Source organism: Pseudophryne corroboree, chromosome 3 (genome assembly GCF_028390025.1).
Source record: "Pseudophryne corroboree isolate aPseCor3 chromosome 3, aPseCor3.hap2, whole genome shotgun sequence".
Taxonomy (NCBI): domain Eukaryota; kingdom Metazoa; phylum Chordata; class Amphibia; order Anura; family Myobatrachidae; genus Pseudophryne; species Pseudophryne corroboree.
In genome coordinates this window covers 683182616-683202883 of record NC_086446.1, presented here as the reverse complement: position 1 = coordinate 683202883, position 20268 = coordinate 683182616, and the positions used below count along the sequence as shown (strand labels likewise).

The window sequence follows — 20268 nt, the reverse complement described above, 5'->3', positions numbered from 1 at the left end:
CTGCAGAGTGCTCATCTTCAAGAGGGCCGCAGATTCGGCATACAGGACTGGGTCCTGGTAACCACGGATGCCAGCCTTCGAGGCTGGGGGGCAGTCACACAGGGAAGAAATTTCCAAGGACTTTGGTCAAGTCAGGAGTCGTCCCTACACATAAATATTCTGGGACTGAGGGCCATTTACAATGCCCTAAGTCTGGCAAGGCCTCTGCTTCAAAACCAGCCGGTACTGATCCAATCACACAACATCACGGCAGTCGCCCATGTAAACCGACAGGGCGGCACAAGAAGCAGGATGGCGATGGCAGAAGCCACAAGGATTCTCCGATGGGCGGAAAATCACGTTTTAGCACTGTCAGCAGTGTTCATTCCGGGAGTGGACAACTGGGAAGCAGACTTCCTCAGCAGACACGACCTACACCCGGGAGAGTGGGGACTTCATCCAGAAGTCTTCCAACTGTTGGTAAACCGTTGGGAAAGGCCACAGGTGGACATGATGGCGTCCCGCCTAAACAAAAAACTAGATATTGCGCCAGGTCAAGGGACCCTCAGGCGATAGCTGTGGACGCTCTAGTGACACCATGGTTGTACCAGTCGGTTTATGTATTCCCTCCTCTGCCTCTCATACCAAAGGTACTGAGAATAATAAGAAGGCGAGGAGTAAGAACTATACTCGTGGTTCCGGATTGGCCAAGAAGAGCTTGGTACCCAGAACTTCAAGAAATGATATCAGAGGACCCATGGCCTCTACCGCTCAGACAGGATCTGCTACAGCAGGGGCCCTGTCTGTTCCAAGACTTACCGCGGCTGCGTTTGTCGGCATGGCGGTTGAATTCCGGATCCTAAAGGAAAAGGGCATTCCGGAGGAAGTCATTCCTATGCTGATAAAAGCCAGGAAAGAAGTAACCGCAAACCATTATCACCGTATTTGGCGAAAATATGTTGCGTGGTGTGAGGCCAGGAAGGCCCCTACAGAGAAATTTCAGCTGGGTCGTTTTCTGCACTTCCTACAGTCGGGAGTGACTATGGGCCTAAAATTGGGTTCCATTAAGGTCCAGATTTCGGCTCTGTCGATTTTCTTCCAGAAAGAACTGGCTTCACTGCCTGAAGTTCAGACTTTTGTAAAGGGAGTGCTTCATATTCAGCCCCTTTTTGTGCCTCCTGTGGCACCTTGGGATCTCAATGTGGTGTTGAGTTTCCTGAAATCACATTGGTTTGAGCCACTTAAAACTGTGGATCTGAATTATCTCACGTGGAAAGTGGTCATGTTATTGGCTTCGGCCAGGCGGGTGTCAGAATTGGCGGCTTTGTCATGTAAAAGCCCTTATCTGATTTTCCATATGGATAGGGCAGAATTGAGGACTCGTCCCCAGTTTCTCCCTAAGGTGGTATCAGCTTTTCACTTGAACCAACCTATTGTAGTGCCTGCGGCTACTAGGGACTTGGAAGATTCCAAGTTACTGGACGTAGTCAGGGCCTTGAAAATGTATGTTTCCAGGACGGCTGGAGTCAGGAAAACTGACTCGCTTTTTATCCTGTATGCACCCAACAAAATAGGTGCTCCTGCTTCTAAGCAGACTATTGCTCGCTGGATTTGTAGCACAATTCAGCTGGCGCATTCTGCGGCTGGATTGCCGCATCCTAAATCAGTAAAAGCCCATTCCACAAGGAAGGTGGGCTCATCTTGGGCGGCTGCCCGAGGGGTCTCGGCTTTACAACTTTGCCGAGCTGCAACTTGGTCAGGGGCAAACACGTTTGCTAAATTCTACAAATTTGATACCCTGGCTGAGGAGGACCTTGAGTTCTCTCATTCGGTGCTGCAGAGTCATCCGCACTCTCCCGCCCGTTTGGGAGCTTTGGTATAATCTCCATGGTCCTTACGGAGTTCCCAGCATCCACTAGGACGTCAGGGAAAATAAGATTTTACTCACCGGTAAATCTATTTCTCGTAGTCCGTAGTGGATGCTGTGCGCCCATCCCAAGTGCGGATTGTCTGCAATACTTGTATATAGTTATTGCCTAACTAAAGGGTTATTGTTGAGCCATCTGTTGTGAGGCTCAGTTATATTTCATACTGTTAACTGGGTATAGTATCACGAGTTATACGGTGTGATTTGTGTGGCTGGTATGAGTCTTACCCGGGATTCAAAATCCTTCCTTATTGTGTCAGCTCTTCCGGGCACAGTATCCTAACTGAGGTCTGGAGGAGGGGCATAGAGGGAGGAGCCAGTGCACACCAGATAGTACCTAATCTTTCTTTTAGAGTGCCCAGTCTCCTGCGGAGCCCGTCTATTCCCCATGGTCCTTACGGAGTTCCCAGCATCCACTACGGACTACGAGAAATAGATTTACCGGTGAGTAAAATCTTATTTTTGTAATTGATCAGTAAGCATCTAAGCTAGTTTCCTTTTTATATCTTTTTCTGTGTTTTATTGTGAGGCTTTACAGAGCCTCATACCTCTAGTTCAGCCTTGTGTTCAAGGTGGGCTCCACTGTGAACTTTCGTTATTGAGACACACACACATACATACATACATACATACATACATACATACACACACACATATATATATATATATATATATATATATATAAAAAAACATCAAGTTCCCTTTCAGGATGAGAATGTATAAGAAAGGAGTAGAATACTTGAAATCATTTAGTGTCAACGTCTTTAAGGAGGCACTGTGGTGCTTTGCCCCCTAATGGAGTCAGAAAATTGTTTATCAAATTTTGTCTTAATTTCCAATTATGTAGGGAGAGTGGGGATATCTAAATAAATATATCATTACAAATGCTAAAATCCTATCATTGAAGTTATTACATTCTAATGTCATGGTTTTAATTTGAAAGAACAAATATCTTAATATTATTTCTTTTTAGGATGGTCTGCTGGTTCTTCACTACGGCCTCGTCCTGTCTCAATTATCGTTGACTTGAAGTCATTGGCTGTGAATAAAGTAGACTGCAGGAACGTCTGTTTCACACCTAGCCTTGCCTCAGTGAAGGAAGCCGTCAGGGAACACCAAGATTCAGGACGAGAGCGATGACTGTTCTACCCCATGTGGTGCCATCTCTTAGTGGGGTTACTGGCATCCTCTGCTTGTGTAACCTTTCACAGGTTCTAATTTCATAACAGCGGCCTTGTCATGCCGGTCAGATAAAACAATCAGCTTTGTACATACAATGTAAATTATTGTTACTGGGTCTTTGTAAACCAAATATTGAGTTATATGAGAGAGTATATAATTTTATATTGCAAAAGCAGTTTAAACTGAACTTGGTTGCTGACGGTAGTATATAGGAAAGCATTGGTAAGTTGCAACATGATTATTAATACAACATGGAGTCTTTTCATTACAGAAATATATATATTCTGAAAACAGTATTCTGATGCAGGTTGAATAATGCTACGTATGGTGTGGACATGAGTGCACTATATATCCCTGATCTGTAGAGACATAAAATAAAGCTGTTTTCATCATAGTGAAGTCTTCATCCTATTTTGTTTGAGCTTTAACATTAAGGACTATTGTACCTATTAAGAAACGGCAACGGAATAACACTGGGATATGACCCTGTACTGAAATATAAATACATCTTAAATGATTAATCACATAAAAGATTAATCATGGCAGACTAGATTTTATGCATATAATTGCCCAAACAAATTATTAAACTAAAATTAGTCTTTACTAATTAAAAAAAAAAAAATAGCTCCCCTACGAAGGTAGAAATCATCAGTAAAGGGATGACCAGATTACTATTGTCACCAGACCACAGCACTGCAATAGTAATCAAATACAAAGAGCAGGATAACATTCTGACATTCTGTATTCTATCCATGATGTGTGCTTATTTTCCATTGTAATTCTATTCCCACATGAATTAAACCCTCTTTAAACCCCATATGTCCCTGGCAGGTTTGATATGTAGATTACTGTGAAATAAGAATATTAGAAATCAATGAGGAATTTCCTTGTGTACAGAATACATGATTTTCAAAGCAAGCACTGTGTTCTCAGTAATAGTGTAAAGACAATAAGCATATGTGTATATGTGAACTTAGCGTTCGGTTTGATATGAGGATGGACACTTGCTGTGGGGCAACCAGGGCATGTGCTCTGGGCACCTGCACGGAGGGGGCGCCAGTAGAGTGTCTTCCATTCAGAGGGGTGGTCTTCAGTATGCTGAATGTCGGGATCCCGGCGCACAGTATACCGGCGCCGGGATCCCGACACCCGGCATACCGACAGCTATTCTCCCTCGTGGGGGTCCACGACCCCCCTGGGGGGAGAATAAATAGCGTAGCGCGCCACCGTGCCCGCAGCGTGGCGAGCCCGCAAGGGGCTCCTTTGCGCTCGCCACAGTGTCGGTATGCCGGCGGTCGGGCTCCCGGCGCCGGCATACCATACTACACCCATTCAGAGATGGACTGGACCTATCTCCTCGGTAATACTATTACATAGAGGTTGATCGTCACCTGCCATTGTGCAGTGCACCTTATCTTGCGCTGATCACTCTGTAAGTTATCACTCTTCATAATCACAGCTTTAGAACTGGCTGTGCAGCCAGCACCTGCCTCCGGCAGCATCACGCATTTGATGTAATGAATACGCAACGTTACCTGTCAGAGGAGCCGGCAGCCAAGCAGAAGATAGAAGGAATGAGGGAGGCCTCTGATAAAGCTAAATATTTATCTTATTTAAAACCCTTTAAGAGGCCTAAGAACACTGTACGCTATTGACGTATGGAGTACCGTAAGGGTACGCACGTTGCGTAGCAATCGCTTAGCCGAGGTCGAGACGCTCAAGCGTTACGTTCGCTCACGGCCAAGAGATCACAGGCAGGCACGCTATGGGCTGCCGACTAGATAAAGCCAAGTATTTATCCTATATAACACACTATACAGAGGTTAAGAAACACTGTACGCAACTGGCGCACGAGGTACCGTAAGGGTACGCTCTTAGCGTAGCGGATGCTGTATCGGGAGCGAGCCGCTCGAGCGACACAAACGCTCGCGAGAATACGCTGTTGGTATCGGGCACACTATAGGTGAGCGACTACCGTAATGCTACGCTATCAGCGTAGCGGACGCTCGAGACCACGAGGAGATCACGAGCGGCGCAGACGCTCACAATGTTAAACCTTTAAATCTAAACCATAAACAATGTAATATGCTGTAAAACCTTAGTGTAGAGATAGGGTGTAGATGCAACACAGTGTAACCTTATTAACTTAAAAGCTGTTTGAGCGTCACCGACGCTCTGAGAATACTTAACACTATAAGAAATACACAGATACCGTGCTTAGGGTCTAACGCCTTATATGAATGTTATACTTGCAAAAAGAATAATACAATACAAGTCACACACTACAATATAACATAGACTAACTAACCAGGTAACTACACAGGAAATACAATACAATACTATTACGTTTAAGAGAATACGAGAGAAAGAGAAGAGAGAGAGAGAGAGATATGGCCCATAATAACAAGAAAGACAATATGATTGCGGAGAAAACTTACGCACAAAGGGGAACGATCGCATGCGCCTCTGGACATCCAGCTCCCGATTTTCAGCAATGAGAACCGTTGAAGAGTGAGCTGGATGTGATCGGCTTGTCTATTTATGCCCCACACACAATACAATTCAATGGTCCCTACAATCTCATTGTTCATTGGACACAGGAATTCCTCCTCGCATTATAACAAAAGGTCATAGGTTGATTCATACAGGTGGGCTGTGACGATTTCCAACTGCTCAGGTGGGTGGGAAACTAGGTTTCCCGCCGCATGGATAAGTAAGTGCAAATAATAGTAAATGGACATAAACTTCTTATGTCCATAACTATTCGCACGAGCGATTAATCCGCTTCAAACCAACACCGGAATATTGCTAATTAAATATTCTTCCGATGGATACTAAACACCACTGTATTACTCCTGTCTGACCCTTCGTATCAAACAAAGGGGGATTTCTCTGTCCACGAACATGCTACATTAACTAAACTTTCAGATTCTATCAAAGGGACCATGATCTACAAAATACATTATATAGTGAAAATATGTAACGATTGAGTCGCACGCTACGAACACATGAACTCTACCGTAAATGCACATACTGCGCGCCCGCGGGTGCCCGCAACAGCGAGTATGCGCACGCACGGGAGAGCGCACGCATGCGCAGCGCGGACCTGTATGAGGTGCAAATATGGCAGTGTGCATCGTGATATTTTTCTGACTTTGACAGTCCACCCTTTGGCAGTCAACAATAACTGCCACTTCCTAAAACATTTCAAAACGAGAAAAATATATGTCAGGGGTTAATACATTTACATGGTTGGGTAGGGGAGGAGAGGAGAAGGTAGGAAAAGGGTATGACCTAGTGAGATAGCAGAAGCATGTGTGTATGAATCCGTGTTTGGGGGGTCATGTATCATCGTGCCGTACGTGTTTTAAATCAAGCTTCGAGGCATTGCGAAGTATACATTTGAATTCCTTCTTATCCCGTGGTACGGGTCTGTGGATGGGCTGTCAAACTTTACCGAGCTCTTTTCGGCTGTGGTTGTAACAAAATGGGGAGCACATTTTAGTTGATGATACATGAATGGGGGAATATGTGATTGCTGATATCTGTGCCTGTATTCCCTATCGACTATGTGTGTAATTACCTGAAGGTTGTAGAGATGAAGAAAAGACATAATTACTGTAAATGCAGTGGTATTCTATGTCAGGTAAATGAACATTTGTCGGTTGAAGTCTTGTTCGGTGTCTGTTGAATGCAGTCTTCTTTGTGCTTTTGCCAAAAGGCGTGTGGGCAAAAAGCTTTGTCAATGTCCATAGACTTACAAAAGTGTTGGGCTAGCGTAATTTTAAAATTTCTAGGGAAACTGGGGGTCTATGGCAAAGTTCATCAAATATCTGTGTATAAGGTTGTCAAAACTTCTTCTTTAATCCATCAGTTGTCTGTATAGAGGATCATCAAATTCCTCGTCCAAGTGGGTCTTTTTACCTTGGAGAAAACGGAAAAACAGGTGAAAGAAACGGACCGTAGAAATCGCATTTTCATCACATCATTGTTTCTACATTTGGGTCATAAATCAAATCCATTGGAATTACAATTTCCTCACTCCTTAAACTCATCACCCTGGTACTTCGTTTACACTTCGTTAAAGCCTGACCGCATCTAAATATCAAGCCAATCGTTATGATAACACCTAAGATACATAGGAGAAACTTCCCTACATCCATTATGACTCCTTGAGCCCATTCTCCTAAACCAGAGAACCAATTTCGCGGGTTCAACCATGACACCCAACCAGTCAGCTCATTACCTACAGCAGCAAGAGTGAGATTGTGTCTCCTGCGAAATTCCCACTTCAGTTGGAGAATATCGTCCATCTTTTGGTCTATGACCTCGACCGGGTCCTCGGTACTATTCGTTATATATGTGCAACATTTCACGCCGTACTGCGTTGCCAGTGTGACACAATATCCACCTGTCACTGCCGTGAGATAATTGAGAATCATTCTATGCTGAACTAGTTCTGTTTTATAAGCTTGAAGTTCTCTTCCAGTATACCTAAACGTGTCATCATACATTTCTGTGATATTGTCTAACAAATTTGCGAGCGCAGATATGTATTTATAATTCAACACTCCTCTGGCGGTGCGAGTGATGTCTAACGCGATTAGAAACTGAATCCCGGTGGATTCATGGATCATGTCAGAGGCCGGATGCTCTGTTCTTTCTATCAGGTGCCGTTTAACTACGTGCTCGTAATGGGTATGAGTATAAGGAGCTTGGGCAACACGGTGTATATCTTTCATTTTGGCATGTGATACAGTCATTACTTCAGGCAGTACTTTTCCAATATAACACAATCCTTCAGAGTTTGGGGCAAGCCACTTATACGCCTTCCTCCCGCATATGAAATATGCATCATCGGGGAGAACATATGGGACGGAGTAGGACATAACCATATTACACATCTTCCATGTGAAATCTCCTAACCCTAATTCTCCCATCTGTCTAGTACACGTATCAGCTTGTACGATATGTGCACAGTATCCTGGTGATACCTCTCCAACTCTCGTAATCCTACTTCCTAGGGTGTACCTATATCGGAAAGATTTTCCTCTACTGGCTATGTGGCGTATAAGTTCTGTATCTGTAGGCATTCTATCTGCTCTATATGAAAAGGTCATGGTTTGGTTACTCCATGACACTTCCCAATTTCCCGGCTTTCGGGGATTGGAAATGTTAAAACATATTAGGGATCTATCCACATGATATTGGTGGAGCTTCAAACTAGGAGGACTGGAGATATTAAACCTCCTGTCCACCGGCCTCCCACCACTTAGCTCAAGTACCTCCCCTATCGTTAAAGGAAATGGTACTAGTCCTGATTTGCTATGACCTTGAGGTACTTGAGAGCATACCCAACAATCTGTTTGATTTAACACACTACCCACTAAGGAGTGATAGTCACTCAAGGGATGCCGGTCCATGTGGATATTAAAACTGGATTGGCATTTCTTAATGCACCCATCCTCAACCACATTGTCACAGAGCCTACAGATACAGTTTTCTTCAGCTAACAATCCTTCACAATTCCTTCTATGGTCTATGTTATCGGACCGTTTTCTGATACTCGCCTTTGCTTGTTGATTATGTTGTTCTCGGAAAACTACGCCTCCATCTCTGTCATCAGAACCTTTCTGGATCCTTTCTCGACCTCACTGGTACTCTCGCCGGAACAGACTGCTCTGGTCAACATCATGGTCAACAGGAAAATCCATATCACAGTCTCTTGGGGCAAGTCCATCTTACAGGAGGAGAAAAGAAGAAATTTGTAATGGGGGTACAGGAAAACAGTTTGAGGGGGAGAGAAACTTGTTACGATAATTAAGTTCTCTAGTCTTGTTGTTCTTCTTGTTCTGCTGTCATCTCAAAGGTGCTGTCTCTCAGTCTTCCAAACGAACATTCCGGTGATGCAATATTCCTTCCAAACCAGCGATCTTTCTGTAAGGAGCAAAAAAATCTTGCATTACCATTTGCCTAACTGAGGTGTGACATACCATCTTTAAAACATAAAAACATGAGTGAGAAGAGGGAGAGGAAAAAAAAAAAAAAAAAAACAACAAGAGAGAGAGAACCGTTCACATATGTATATATATATATAAATATATATATATATATATATATATAACATAACACATCAATAAACAACAACAAAAAAACATTTTTCAAACATAAACATTTTTTTAAAACATTGTCAGCAGAGATGGGGAGAGAAAAAAAGAAACATTTCACAGATACATTTACAACGTTTCACCTGGTCATTCCTGTGTCTTCAGGGAATGACCTCCCAATTTATTAACTGTTACCTCAGGCTTACCATCAGTCCTAATGATCACCTTTCCTGATTGCACATTATGGGTGTGGCTCAAAATTCTTCCTATATGATCCCTGTTTATAATTTGGTGTGTCATAACCCTGCTCATATCTTTGTCTAGGGGGTTTATGTGAATTTTGTCTACTTCCTGATCTACAATCTCTTGCAAAATGACCTTCCTTCTGGCAGTTATAACACCTTGTCACCTTTGGCTTAACCACAGGGATCTGAGGCTTCTTTGTTTCCCTGTGCTTGATGCTGGTTTGCTCATGCCCAACAGCAGAGTCCCTTAATGCAGTTACTGATTTATCTCTCCAGTATGGATTGGTGATCTGTATCTTTGCTCTCAACACTTCCTTTAAACCATCCATTAGCACAGATACTGCTACTTCTCTGTGCGGTGCACTTGTCTCGATGTTTTCTATACCCGTATACCTAGTCATGTCCTGCAATGCCCGGTGGAAATAATTAGAAGTACTTTCCCCTTTGTTTTGTCTTATGGAGAAGATTTTGTTCCACTCTACAATGGCTGGGAAATATACTTCTAACTGTCGGTTGATCTGCTTAATACATTCCTGATTGTGTTCCTCCGTACAAGGTACCTCTGTGTCTAATTTACAATCAGCAATAAATTTCGCAGGGTCAACACTGGAGGGCAAACATGCCCTCAGCACTGTCCGCCACTCTTTGTTGGTGGGTTCTGTGGAGTTTCCTAGTTCTTTAACAAACCTTTGACATGCTACTAGATTTTTTTCTGGGATCAGGAAATTCAGACATAATTGATCTCAATTCCATCCGGGACCAGGGACAGCGCATTGCACTGTCCTTGACGGGAAGGATTCCCTGATCGTCAGTCTTCCCATCGGGGACTGTGATCACCCTGACAGGACTAAACTCAATTACATCACCTTGTTTTGGTCTTACAATATGGGGTACATTTGTTTGTGCGTGATATAAAACATTGTACGTACCTGTGGACACGACCTCACCTGACCCTCCGTTAGGGGGTTTGATTATTGCCTTTACCGATTTGGTCGCGTCCACCTGGATGTCTTGTGTGATGGCTGCTGGAAGAGGTGCCGACATCGGGCTGGGCTCACTTTCTTGTTTGTATTCCTGAGGGAAGTTTGACATGGGGTGCAACTTGCACGGGTTAATAGTTGTACATTTAACAGCATTACAATTATCATTGTTATGTTTATTACACTTATTCTTATCATCTATACTACAGTTGCTAAGTGCGTTTTTATCGTTCAACATTGTGCCTTTCTCCGCAACCATAATTCTCTCCATTGCCATGTCCCTCCTCCCAAGATAAGAGTCAGATATGTCAGTTAACTCTCTTTGCAATTCACTTTCCTGTTGCCATAACTGTAAACAATCAAAATGTTTAACTCGCCTCTTTGCTGATTTAATGAGACTTATCCTCCTCCTTAAATTCATTAACACTTCTGGGCTGAAGCTACCTACTCTTGGGAATTTCTCCCCGTCATGCATTGTCATTCTCTCCCATTCATCACATAAAACTTCTGTGTGTGAGCCGTATTTTTCACACATTACGTACCTTGCCGACCCGATTGGTCGGTTTATAGAATCAACCCGAACCGAGGTTGATCGCCCCCTTCCTGAACAACTGGCCCCCATAATTTGCAGGTGTTGCTTGCAGCGAACCCTTACAAAAAACCAAAATATTCACGATAGGTTGACGGTGGTGGTTTACCGAGCACCCCACTCACTCGCCCACGCCGACCAATACGCCCACACACTGATATAGTGCTGGCGTACTCGACCCAGGGCCCCTATGAACCTTCGTTTACTGGAACATGTGGGTGTGATCCGCAGAGCATTGACCCTTTCCAGTAACTGTGGGGTTGTTGGATAATTCCTGAGTGACCAGCGAACTTCCCTTTTAAAAATAAAAAATTACACAAATCACGTCAGAATGTACAAATAGTGTTTATGACCGGGTTTGTACACAAATGGTACTGGTCAGACTAACTAATGCACACAATTACGTGCGGTACAATCGTTCAGTACATAAGCAACTAATCATATGTACGGAGCGACCAGTGGAATCGACATTCAGCAGCTGCGAATTCCTTCAGCCTGAGCTTTATGGCCTATATGGGTTACGCTCCAACCCTTCTTGGTGTTGGGCTACTTGACTCTATAGCGGACTTCCTTGTCGGCTGTACCTGGACCTCCTGGTCTGTTATGCGACCTCCTGGTCTGTTACAGTATGACCTCCTGGTCTGCTACACTCTAATGCTCTTTATATATGTTTAACAAGGGATGCCTCCCTAGCCACCGTGCATGTCACTTACACGTATGTAATTTCACGAGAACTCGGTGATTTCTGTGGTTCAATCCCCAAAATTGTAAAACTTAAAAACACTCACTCATCACATGTACACTTTTGTTTCTATTTCTATTTCTGCGCAGAAATTTTTCTTTAGACCAGATGTGTTGTAAATTTGGAGAAGGATCTGTTAATTTAAATTTCGGATTTAAAATAGATTTGCGCTATTTATCGCCTGTTGCGCTATTTATCGCCTGTTGCGCTATTTATCGCCTGTTGAAAATCAACACTATCGTGTGACTTGAGTTACGTGGGCGTACCCAGACGCTCCGTTGCGTAATTTACGCTGCGTGCGTCGGCCTTTGCGTACGCGAGTCTCAGCCCTTTGTTAGAGACACGTGTACACAAAACCAATGTCCACCGTAACACAACGAACACGTTTATCAATGTAGATGATCCTCGATCCTCTACTGAACCCCACACCAATCTCTCCTTGTCTCTTTAGGTAGAGCTGTGTGTGTGCTTTTCACTTTATCCCTTAACGCATTACTTTTACACTTTAACTATGAAATAGCGACAAATCTCTCTTAGCACGTTTTATCAATTATAAAATGGCAAACAGGAGAGTGATATGAAAATACACGTATGAAAAAGAAATGCAGATATGTGCGTGCGTACGCAAGACAGAAATAAACAGTTTTAAAAGACACTAGCGTGTTGTTCTTACCTCCGGTTCCGGATTCCTTCAGCACCCTTTACTAAGCGAAGCAGACGCTTATCCCGTCAGCACTGCGAAGAATATGATCTCCCGCCCTTTGCTGATGGATAATGTCTGCTGAAATTACCTAGCAGAGATATGTGAAGGAGAGGACGAGCCCCCAATTGATAAAGCTAAATATTTATCTTATTTAAAACCCTTTAAGAGGCCTAAGAACACTGTACGCTATTGACGTATGGAGTACCGTAAGGGTACGCACGTTGCGTAGCAATCGCTTAGCCGAGGTCGAGACGCTCAAGCGTTACGTTCGCTCACGGCCAAGAGATCATAGGCAGGCACGCTATGGGCTGCCGACTAGATAAAGCCAAGTATTTATCCTATATAACACACTATACAGAGGTTAAGAAACACTGTACGCAACTGGCGCACGAGGTACCGTAAGGGTACGCTCTTAGCGTAGCGGATGCTGTATCGGGAGCGAGCCGCTCGAGCGACACAAACGCTCGCGAGAATACGCTGTTGGTATCGGGCACACTATAGGTGAGCGACTACCGTAATGCTATGCTATCAGCGTAGCGGACGCTCGAGACCACGAGGAGATCACGAGCGGCGCAGACGCTCACAATGTTAAACCTTTAAATCTAAACCATAAACAATGTAATATGCTGTAAAACCTTAGTGTAGAGATAGGGTGTAGATGCAACACAGTGTAACCTTATTAACTTAAAAGCTGTTTGAGCGTCACCGACGCTCTGAGAATACTTAACACTATAAGAAATACACAGATACCGTGCTTAGGGTCTAACGCCTTATATGAATGTTATACTTGCAAAAAGAATAATACAATACAAGTCACACACTACAATATAACATAGACTAACTAACCAGGTAACTACACAGGAAATACAATACAATACTATTACGTTTAAGAGAATACGAGAGAAAGAGAAGAGAGAGAGAGAGATATGGCCCATAATAACAAGAAAGACAATATGATTGCGGAGAAAACTTACGCACAAAGGGGAACGATCGCATGCGCCTCTGGACATCCAGCTCCCGATTTTCAGCAATGAGAACCGTTGAAGAGTGAGCTGGATGTGATCGGCTTGTCTATTTATGCCCCACACACAATACAATTCAATGGTCCCTACAATCTCATTGTTCATTGGACACAGGAATTCCTCCTCGCATTATAACAAAAGGTCATAGGTTGATTCATACAGGTGCTCAGGTGGGTGGGAAACTAGGTTTCCCGCCGCATGGATAAGTAAGTGCAAATAATAGTAAATGGACATAAACTTCTTATGTCCATAACTATTCGCACGAGCGATTAATCCGCTTCAAACCAACACCGGAATATTGCTAATTAAATATTCTTCCGATGGATACTAAACACCACTGTATTACTCCTGTCTGACCCTTCGTATCAAACAAAGGGGGATTTCTCTGTCCACGAACATGCTACATTAACTAAACTTTCAGATTCTATCAAAGGGACCATGATCTACAAAATACATTATATAGTGAAAATATGTAACGATTGAGTCGCACGCTACGAACACATGAACTCTACCGTAAATGCACATACTGCGCGCCCGCGGGTGCCCGCAACAGCGAGTATGCGCACGCACGGGAGAGCGCACGCATGCGCAGCGCGGACCTGTATGAGGTGCAAATATGGCAGTGTGCATCGTGATATTTTTCTGACTTTGACACCTCTCTGCCCGCCTGCTCAAGATGCTGTGACTGCAAAGGAAGGGAGCCGCAGGCATGATCTAATCGTCACGCTACTGGACAAGTAAGCATTCTGCCCACCTCTACGTGGTTCGGTAAATGCGTCAGGAAGGCAATGGACACTAGCATACTGCAGCCGGAGGCAGACCAGATTCCAAACTGGAAGTCGCCATCCCCTGGTTGCCTTAAGGAACTGGACTGTAATACTCTCTCTCTCATCCAGAGATCTAACTATTGCTTCCTGCAATGGTTCACGAAAAATGCTGTCTGCCGCGTAGCCAACCAACTGGACTTACGCTCGGTGGTTCAGAATTGCAAAACACTGATCATGTGCGTAATCTTGGCGTTATCCTGGATGGTGGCTTGACACTTAAACATCAGGTATCAGCCACAATCAAATACTCACTCTTTTATCTGAGAAACCTCTACTTGGGTCTCCCAGCAAAAGAATTGCACCGCTTTCAGCTGGTACAAAATGCAGCTGCCAGGGTATTAACCAACCAGCACTGTTCCAACCACGTAACACCCATTCTCTACTCCCTCCACTGTAAGATGGCAAATCTTTTTCAAGATTGGCTTACTGGCTTTCAAAGCCCTACATCATCATGGCCCAAGGTAGCTGAAGCCGCTTCTGATTCTTTACTGTCCCACTTGATTACTGCGATCTGTAGATGAAGGACTTTTAGCAGCACCTAGAATCTCAAGGAATTCATCTGGGGGTCAAGCTTTTAACCATGCAGTTTTGACTCTATGGAACTTGCTTCCCCGCACAGCTTGAGAGGCTTCCATTGTAGTATCCTTTAAAAACAGACTAAAGACTTTCCTATTTACACTAGCATTTTTGTAATGTTCCTTTATTAACTCCTTGCTCTCTGTATTTTATTAAATGCTTTTCTGTATTTCATTGTTCCTGTACTGTATTTTGTTCATTCTATCTGTTAACCGCCTTGAGTCCTTTTGGAGAAAGAGAGCTATATAAATAAAACTATAATTAATTATTATTACTTGGTTTTGAGAAAAAGCCTTGTTGCGGCTCATACTGCTCTCGCCATTCCTTTTCTTAGCTTTGTGAATGTTTTTCATCCTTGTTTGATCTCTATTTGTTTGCCCCACACCACGTCTGTTCTCTCTCTGTGTAGTAGTTTTGTGACCTAATCAGCTCCTCTGACCTCAGTTATTACCCCTAATCTCACACCTGAAATCCTGTCTAACATCTCTGAATGCCAAGTAGCCATATCCCTCTAAATCAATGAGTAAACCCAACATGTCTAAACCAAGGTTCCATATATTTTGCTAGAAACCTCAATACTCACTCTGATATCTTAGTCTACGCAACTGTCATATATTATGTCACCAAAGTATATTACATAAGTAGGAACGTGTGCTAAAGACACACCTCATGAATTAAGCTGCCTAAAAGCATGGAACAATCAAACATTGCATCAAATACATAATGCAACCAAGCTGTATAGTGTCCTAACAGGGAACAACATTTATATTAATTTATCTGTAATAATTTGTGTTGCTGTTGTATTAGTTCTGTGATCAATATGGCAATTCAGCCATAGACATTTGTGGCATTAGTCAATATCCAGGATGCTACTTTCATATCCCAGTCTGTGAAGCTCATTAAAGATTAATCTTTTTGACTATGGGAAATTAAAGAAAATAATTTTTAAGCAATCGGCATTGGGGAAAAATCTGTTGCCAGGATACAGAAGCTTTGCAAACCCCTACTGATGAAGGTAAGCTGACAATGTTTTCTTACCTAGAATAACCATCAGGTTCATACTGAAACCTTAAACTGACGTACATCCAGACTCTCTTAGATATGCTACAGCTGGTGGCAGAACTTTCCCAGCTCCTCCCTTTCACCAGGTTTTCCTTTTCATCCATTAGACTAATAAGGGATTCCTTTATAGTCTTTGGTTTTCTTTACTCACCCCCTGTGGAAAGTGCTTCTGTTGACTGAGCACAGTTCCCTTCAGTTGTTCCACTCCAGTCTCCTTGATTCCCCATCAGTTAGGGCACTTGCTCTTGCCTGGACTCACCATTTGGGGACTCAAGCTTCTTATGCGTTGTGATTGTTATTGCAGCCCACAGGTCTTTTATGTTATTTTTTTATAAACGTTTTGGCTCATATCGTTTTCCCTTTCTCCTTTTACTTCCCAGAGTGATCGAAAACATCAGATTAGTGTGTGTTCTCTTAGCTTTCCTGACTCCATACTCACCTGATATATGGATCTCTTAGCTATTTTGGCTGATCATTCATGGAATACGGCACTGCTCTTTATGTCATCAGAACCCCAATAGGCCTAGACCTTAACATTCTAGGTGGTTTATAGGGTTTAGACAAGGAACCCGGTATCCAACAATGGTTGGGTGTGGGACTCCCTATGTTAATTTTTGACTTTTATGCCATTTCCTGATTTATAACTATTTTCTCTGCTGTTGGGTCTGTAATGATCTCATGTGCCTCCACAGAGACAGAAAAAGTAACCTGTTTGATTAACTTGAGGATCAGGGTTGCGAACCACTGTAATAAAAAGCAGGACATGCTCTCCCCACACCTCCCCAACTGTTCCTCCAAACACCTTTCTGCAGTTCGTTTCCTACTCCAGTCATCAAATTCATGGCTGCAGTTAAGTATGGAGAAGAAGGTTATGGATGTCAGGATCAGGTTAGAAATTACAGGGCAGTTTTTGGTTGTTAGGTGCAGTTCAGAAATACCATCTCTGCCACATCTATATTATACCCAAGTAGATAACACTCATATAGAGCCCTGTCAGACCAAAGAGAAAAGAGCAATGATACAGTGACTAACTGGGAGGGGAGCACAATGACCATCCCACAGCAGTGCCACCTTTCCCACATTAAAGGGAGACAACTGTCAGATGTTGATGTTTGGAATGTATACATCATGCTTTATAATTAAGGTATCATTCCTCCAAAAACTATTGTTTTCAAATGATTTCCATAATATTTAAGTGTGGGAACTATTTAACAAGTGGGTTTTGCTCCACACATCAGAGACCTGTGGTGGTTCCTCTGTTTCCAATCACATTAGCAGTCCCAATAGCTTTCTTAGCGAACTACAAAAACACCCAATTTACCAAGTTCCGAACAGCTTTGCTTTCTGTGATCTGGCCCCTATAGCGAACACCATCTTTAGCCTATAGTCAACATCTTCACAACTTTTTCCAAAGGCTGCGTATACTTATTGGGCTAGCTGAGCCCAAACTGGGCAGTAAAGTGATCACTTACTGTTTACTAGGATGGGCACATATCAGTGCCGCTGTCCTGGTAACAGAATTTTAATAAATCGGAAATAAAGGTAATTTCTCTAACGTCCTAGTGGATGCTGGGAACTCCGAAAGGACCATGGGGAATAGCGGCTCCGCAGGAGTCTGGGCACAACTAAAAGAAAGCTTTTAGACTACCTGGTGTGCACTGGCTCCTCCCACTATGACCCTCCTCCAAGCCTCAGTTAGATTTTTGTGCCCGGCCGAGCTGGATGCACACTAGGGGCTCTCCTGAGCTCTTAGAAAGAAAGTATATTTTAGGTTTTTTATTTTACAGTGAGACCTGCTGGCAACAGGCTCACTGCAACGAGGGACTAAGGGGAGAAGAAGCGAACCTACCTGCTTGCAGCTAGCTTGGGCTTCTTAGGCTACTGGACACCATTAGCTCCAGAGGGACCGACCGCATGGAACTGGCCTTGGTGTTCGGTCCCGGAGCCGCGCCGCCGTCCCCCTTACAGAGCCAGAAGCAAGAAGAAGTCCGGAAAATCGGCGGCATGAAGACTTCTGTCTTCACCAAGGTAGCGCACAGCACTGCAGCTGTGCGCCATTGCTTCTCATACACACTTCACACTCCGGTCACTGAGGGTGCAGGGCGCTGGGGGGGGCGCCCTGAGCAGCAATAAAAACACCTTGGCTGGCAAAACAATCACAATATATAGCCCCAGAGGCTATATATGTGATAATTACCCCTGCCAGAATCCTTAAAAAAGCGGGAGAATAGTCCGCGAAAAAGGGGCGGAGCTATCCCCCTCAGCACACTGGCGCCATTTTTCCCTCACAGTTCAGCTGGAAGGAAGCTCCCTGGCTCTCCCCTGCAGTCTACACTACAGAAAAGGGTAAAAAAGAGAGGGGGGGGGCACTAAATTTAGGCGCAGTAAATATTATAGCAGCTATAGGGGACATAATTCAGTTAGTCCCTGCAGTATATAGCGCTCTGGTGTGTGCTGGCACACTCTCTCTCTGTCTCCCCAAAGGGCTTCTGTGGGGTCCTGTCCTCTGTTAGAGCATTCCCAGTGTGTGTGCGGTGTGTCGGTACGGCTGTGTCGACATGTTTGAGGAGGAAAATTATGTGGAGGCGGAGCAGATGCCTGTAGAAGTGATGTCACCCCCTGCGGGGCAGACACCTGAGTGGATGGTTTTATGGAAGGAATTACGTGCAAGTGTCGACTCCTTACACAAAAAATTTGACGACATGCCAAATGCGGGACAGCCAGCTTCTCAGCTCGTGCCTGCCCAGGTGTCTCAAAGGCCATCAGGGGCTCTAAAACGCCCGCTACCTCAGATGGCAGACCCAGATGTCGACACGGATACTGATACCAGTGTCGACGACGATGAGTCTAATCTAATGTCCACTAAGGCCATTCGCTGCATGATTGAGGCAATGAAAGAGGTGTTACACATTCCAGGTACCACTAAAAAGGGTATTATGTTTGGGGAGAAAAAACTACCCGTAGTTTTTCCCCCATCTGAAGAATGAAATGAAGTGTGTGAGGAAGCGTGGGCTTTCCCTGATAAAAGATTGATAATCTCAAAAAAATTACTAATGGCGTTCCCTTTCCCGCCAGAGGATAGGGCACGTTGGGAAACACCTCCTAGGGTGGATATAGCGCTCACACGTTTGTCTAAAAAGGTGGCACTTCCGTCTCCGGATACGGCCGCCCTGAAGGAGCCTGCGGATAGAAAGCAGGAGGCGATCCTGAAGTCTATATATACACACACAGGCATTATACTTAGACCAGCTATTGCGTCAGCATGGATGTGCAGTGCTGCCGCTGCGTGGTCAGATTCCCTGTCAGAAAATATTGACACCCTAGACAGGGACACTATTCTGCTAACCATAGAGCATATAAAAGACTCAGTCTTATACATGAGAGATGCACAGAGGGAGATCTGCCGGCTGGCATCTAAAATAAGTGCATTGTCCATTTCTGCTAGGAGAGGCTTATGGACTCGGCAGTGGACAGGGGATGCAGATTCCAAAAGGCACATGGAAGTTTTGCCTTATAAGGGCGAGGAGTTATTCGGGGATGGTCTCTCGGACCTCGTTTCCACAGCAACAGCTGGGAAGTCAGCATTTTTACCCCATGTTCCCTCACAGCCTAAAAAAGCGCCGTTTTATCAGGTACAGTCCTTTCGGACCCAGAAAAACAGGCGAGGAAAAGGCGGGTCCTTTCTGTCCAGAGGCAGAGGTAGGGGAAAAAGGCTGCAACAAACAGCTAGTTCCCAGGAGCAAAAGTCCTCCCCCGCTTCTTCCAAGTCCGCCGCATGACGGTGGGGCTCCACAGGCGGAGCCAGGTACGGTGGGGGGCCGCCTCAAAAATTTCAGCGATCAGTGGGCTCGCTCACAGGTGGATCCCTGGATCTTTCAAGTAGTATCTCAGGGGTACAAGCTGGAATTCGAGGCGTCTCCCCCCCGCCGTTTCCTCAAATCTGCCTTGCCAACAACTCCCTCGGACAGGGAGGCTGTGCTAGAGGCAATTCACAAGCTGTATTCCCAGCGGGTGATAGTCAAGGTGCCCCTACTTCAACAAGGACGGGGTTACTATTCCACACTGTTTGTGGTACCGAAACCGGACGGTTCGTGAGACCCATTTTAAATTTGAAATCCTTGAACACATACATAAAAAAATTCAAGTTCAAGATGGAATCGCTCAGGGCGGTTATTGCAAGTCTAGACGAGGGGGGATTACATGGTATCCCTGGACATCAAGGATGCTTACCTGCATGTCCCCATTTACCATCCTCACCAGGAGTACCTCAGATTTGCGGTACAGAATTGCCATTACCAATTCCAGACGCTGCCGTTTGGTCTGTCCA

At 44.3% G+C, this 20268-nt stretch overlaps 1 protein-coding gene across 2 annotated transcripts in view; it reads left to right on the top strand.

Annotated features, from left to right (window-relative positions):
- PCGF6 (polycomb group ring finger 6) overlaps positions 1-3482 on the top strand; it is a 182842-nt gene extending 179360 nt beyond the window's left edge. For both annotated transcript variants that reach the window (XM_063961959.1, XM_063961961.1), the window contains one exon: positions 2880-3482. In XM_063961959.1, coding sequence (XP_063818029.1) covers positions 2880-2936 — 57 coding nt within the window. In that variant the 3' untranslated portion in view covers positions 2937-3482. The remainder of the gene's footprint in view (positions 1-2879) is intronic.
- The last annotated feature ends 16786 nt before the right edge of the window (positions 3483-20268 follow it).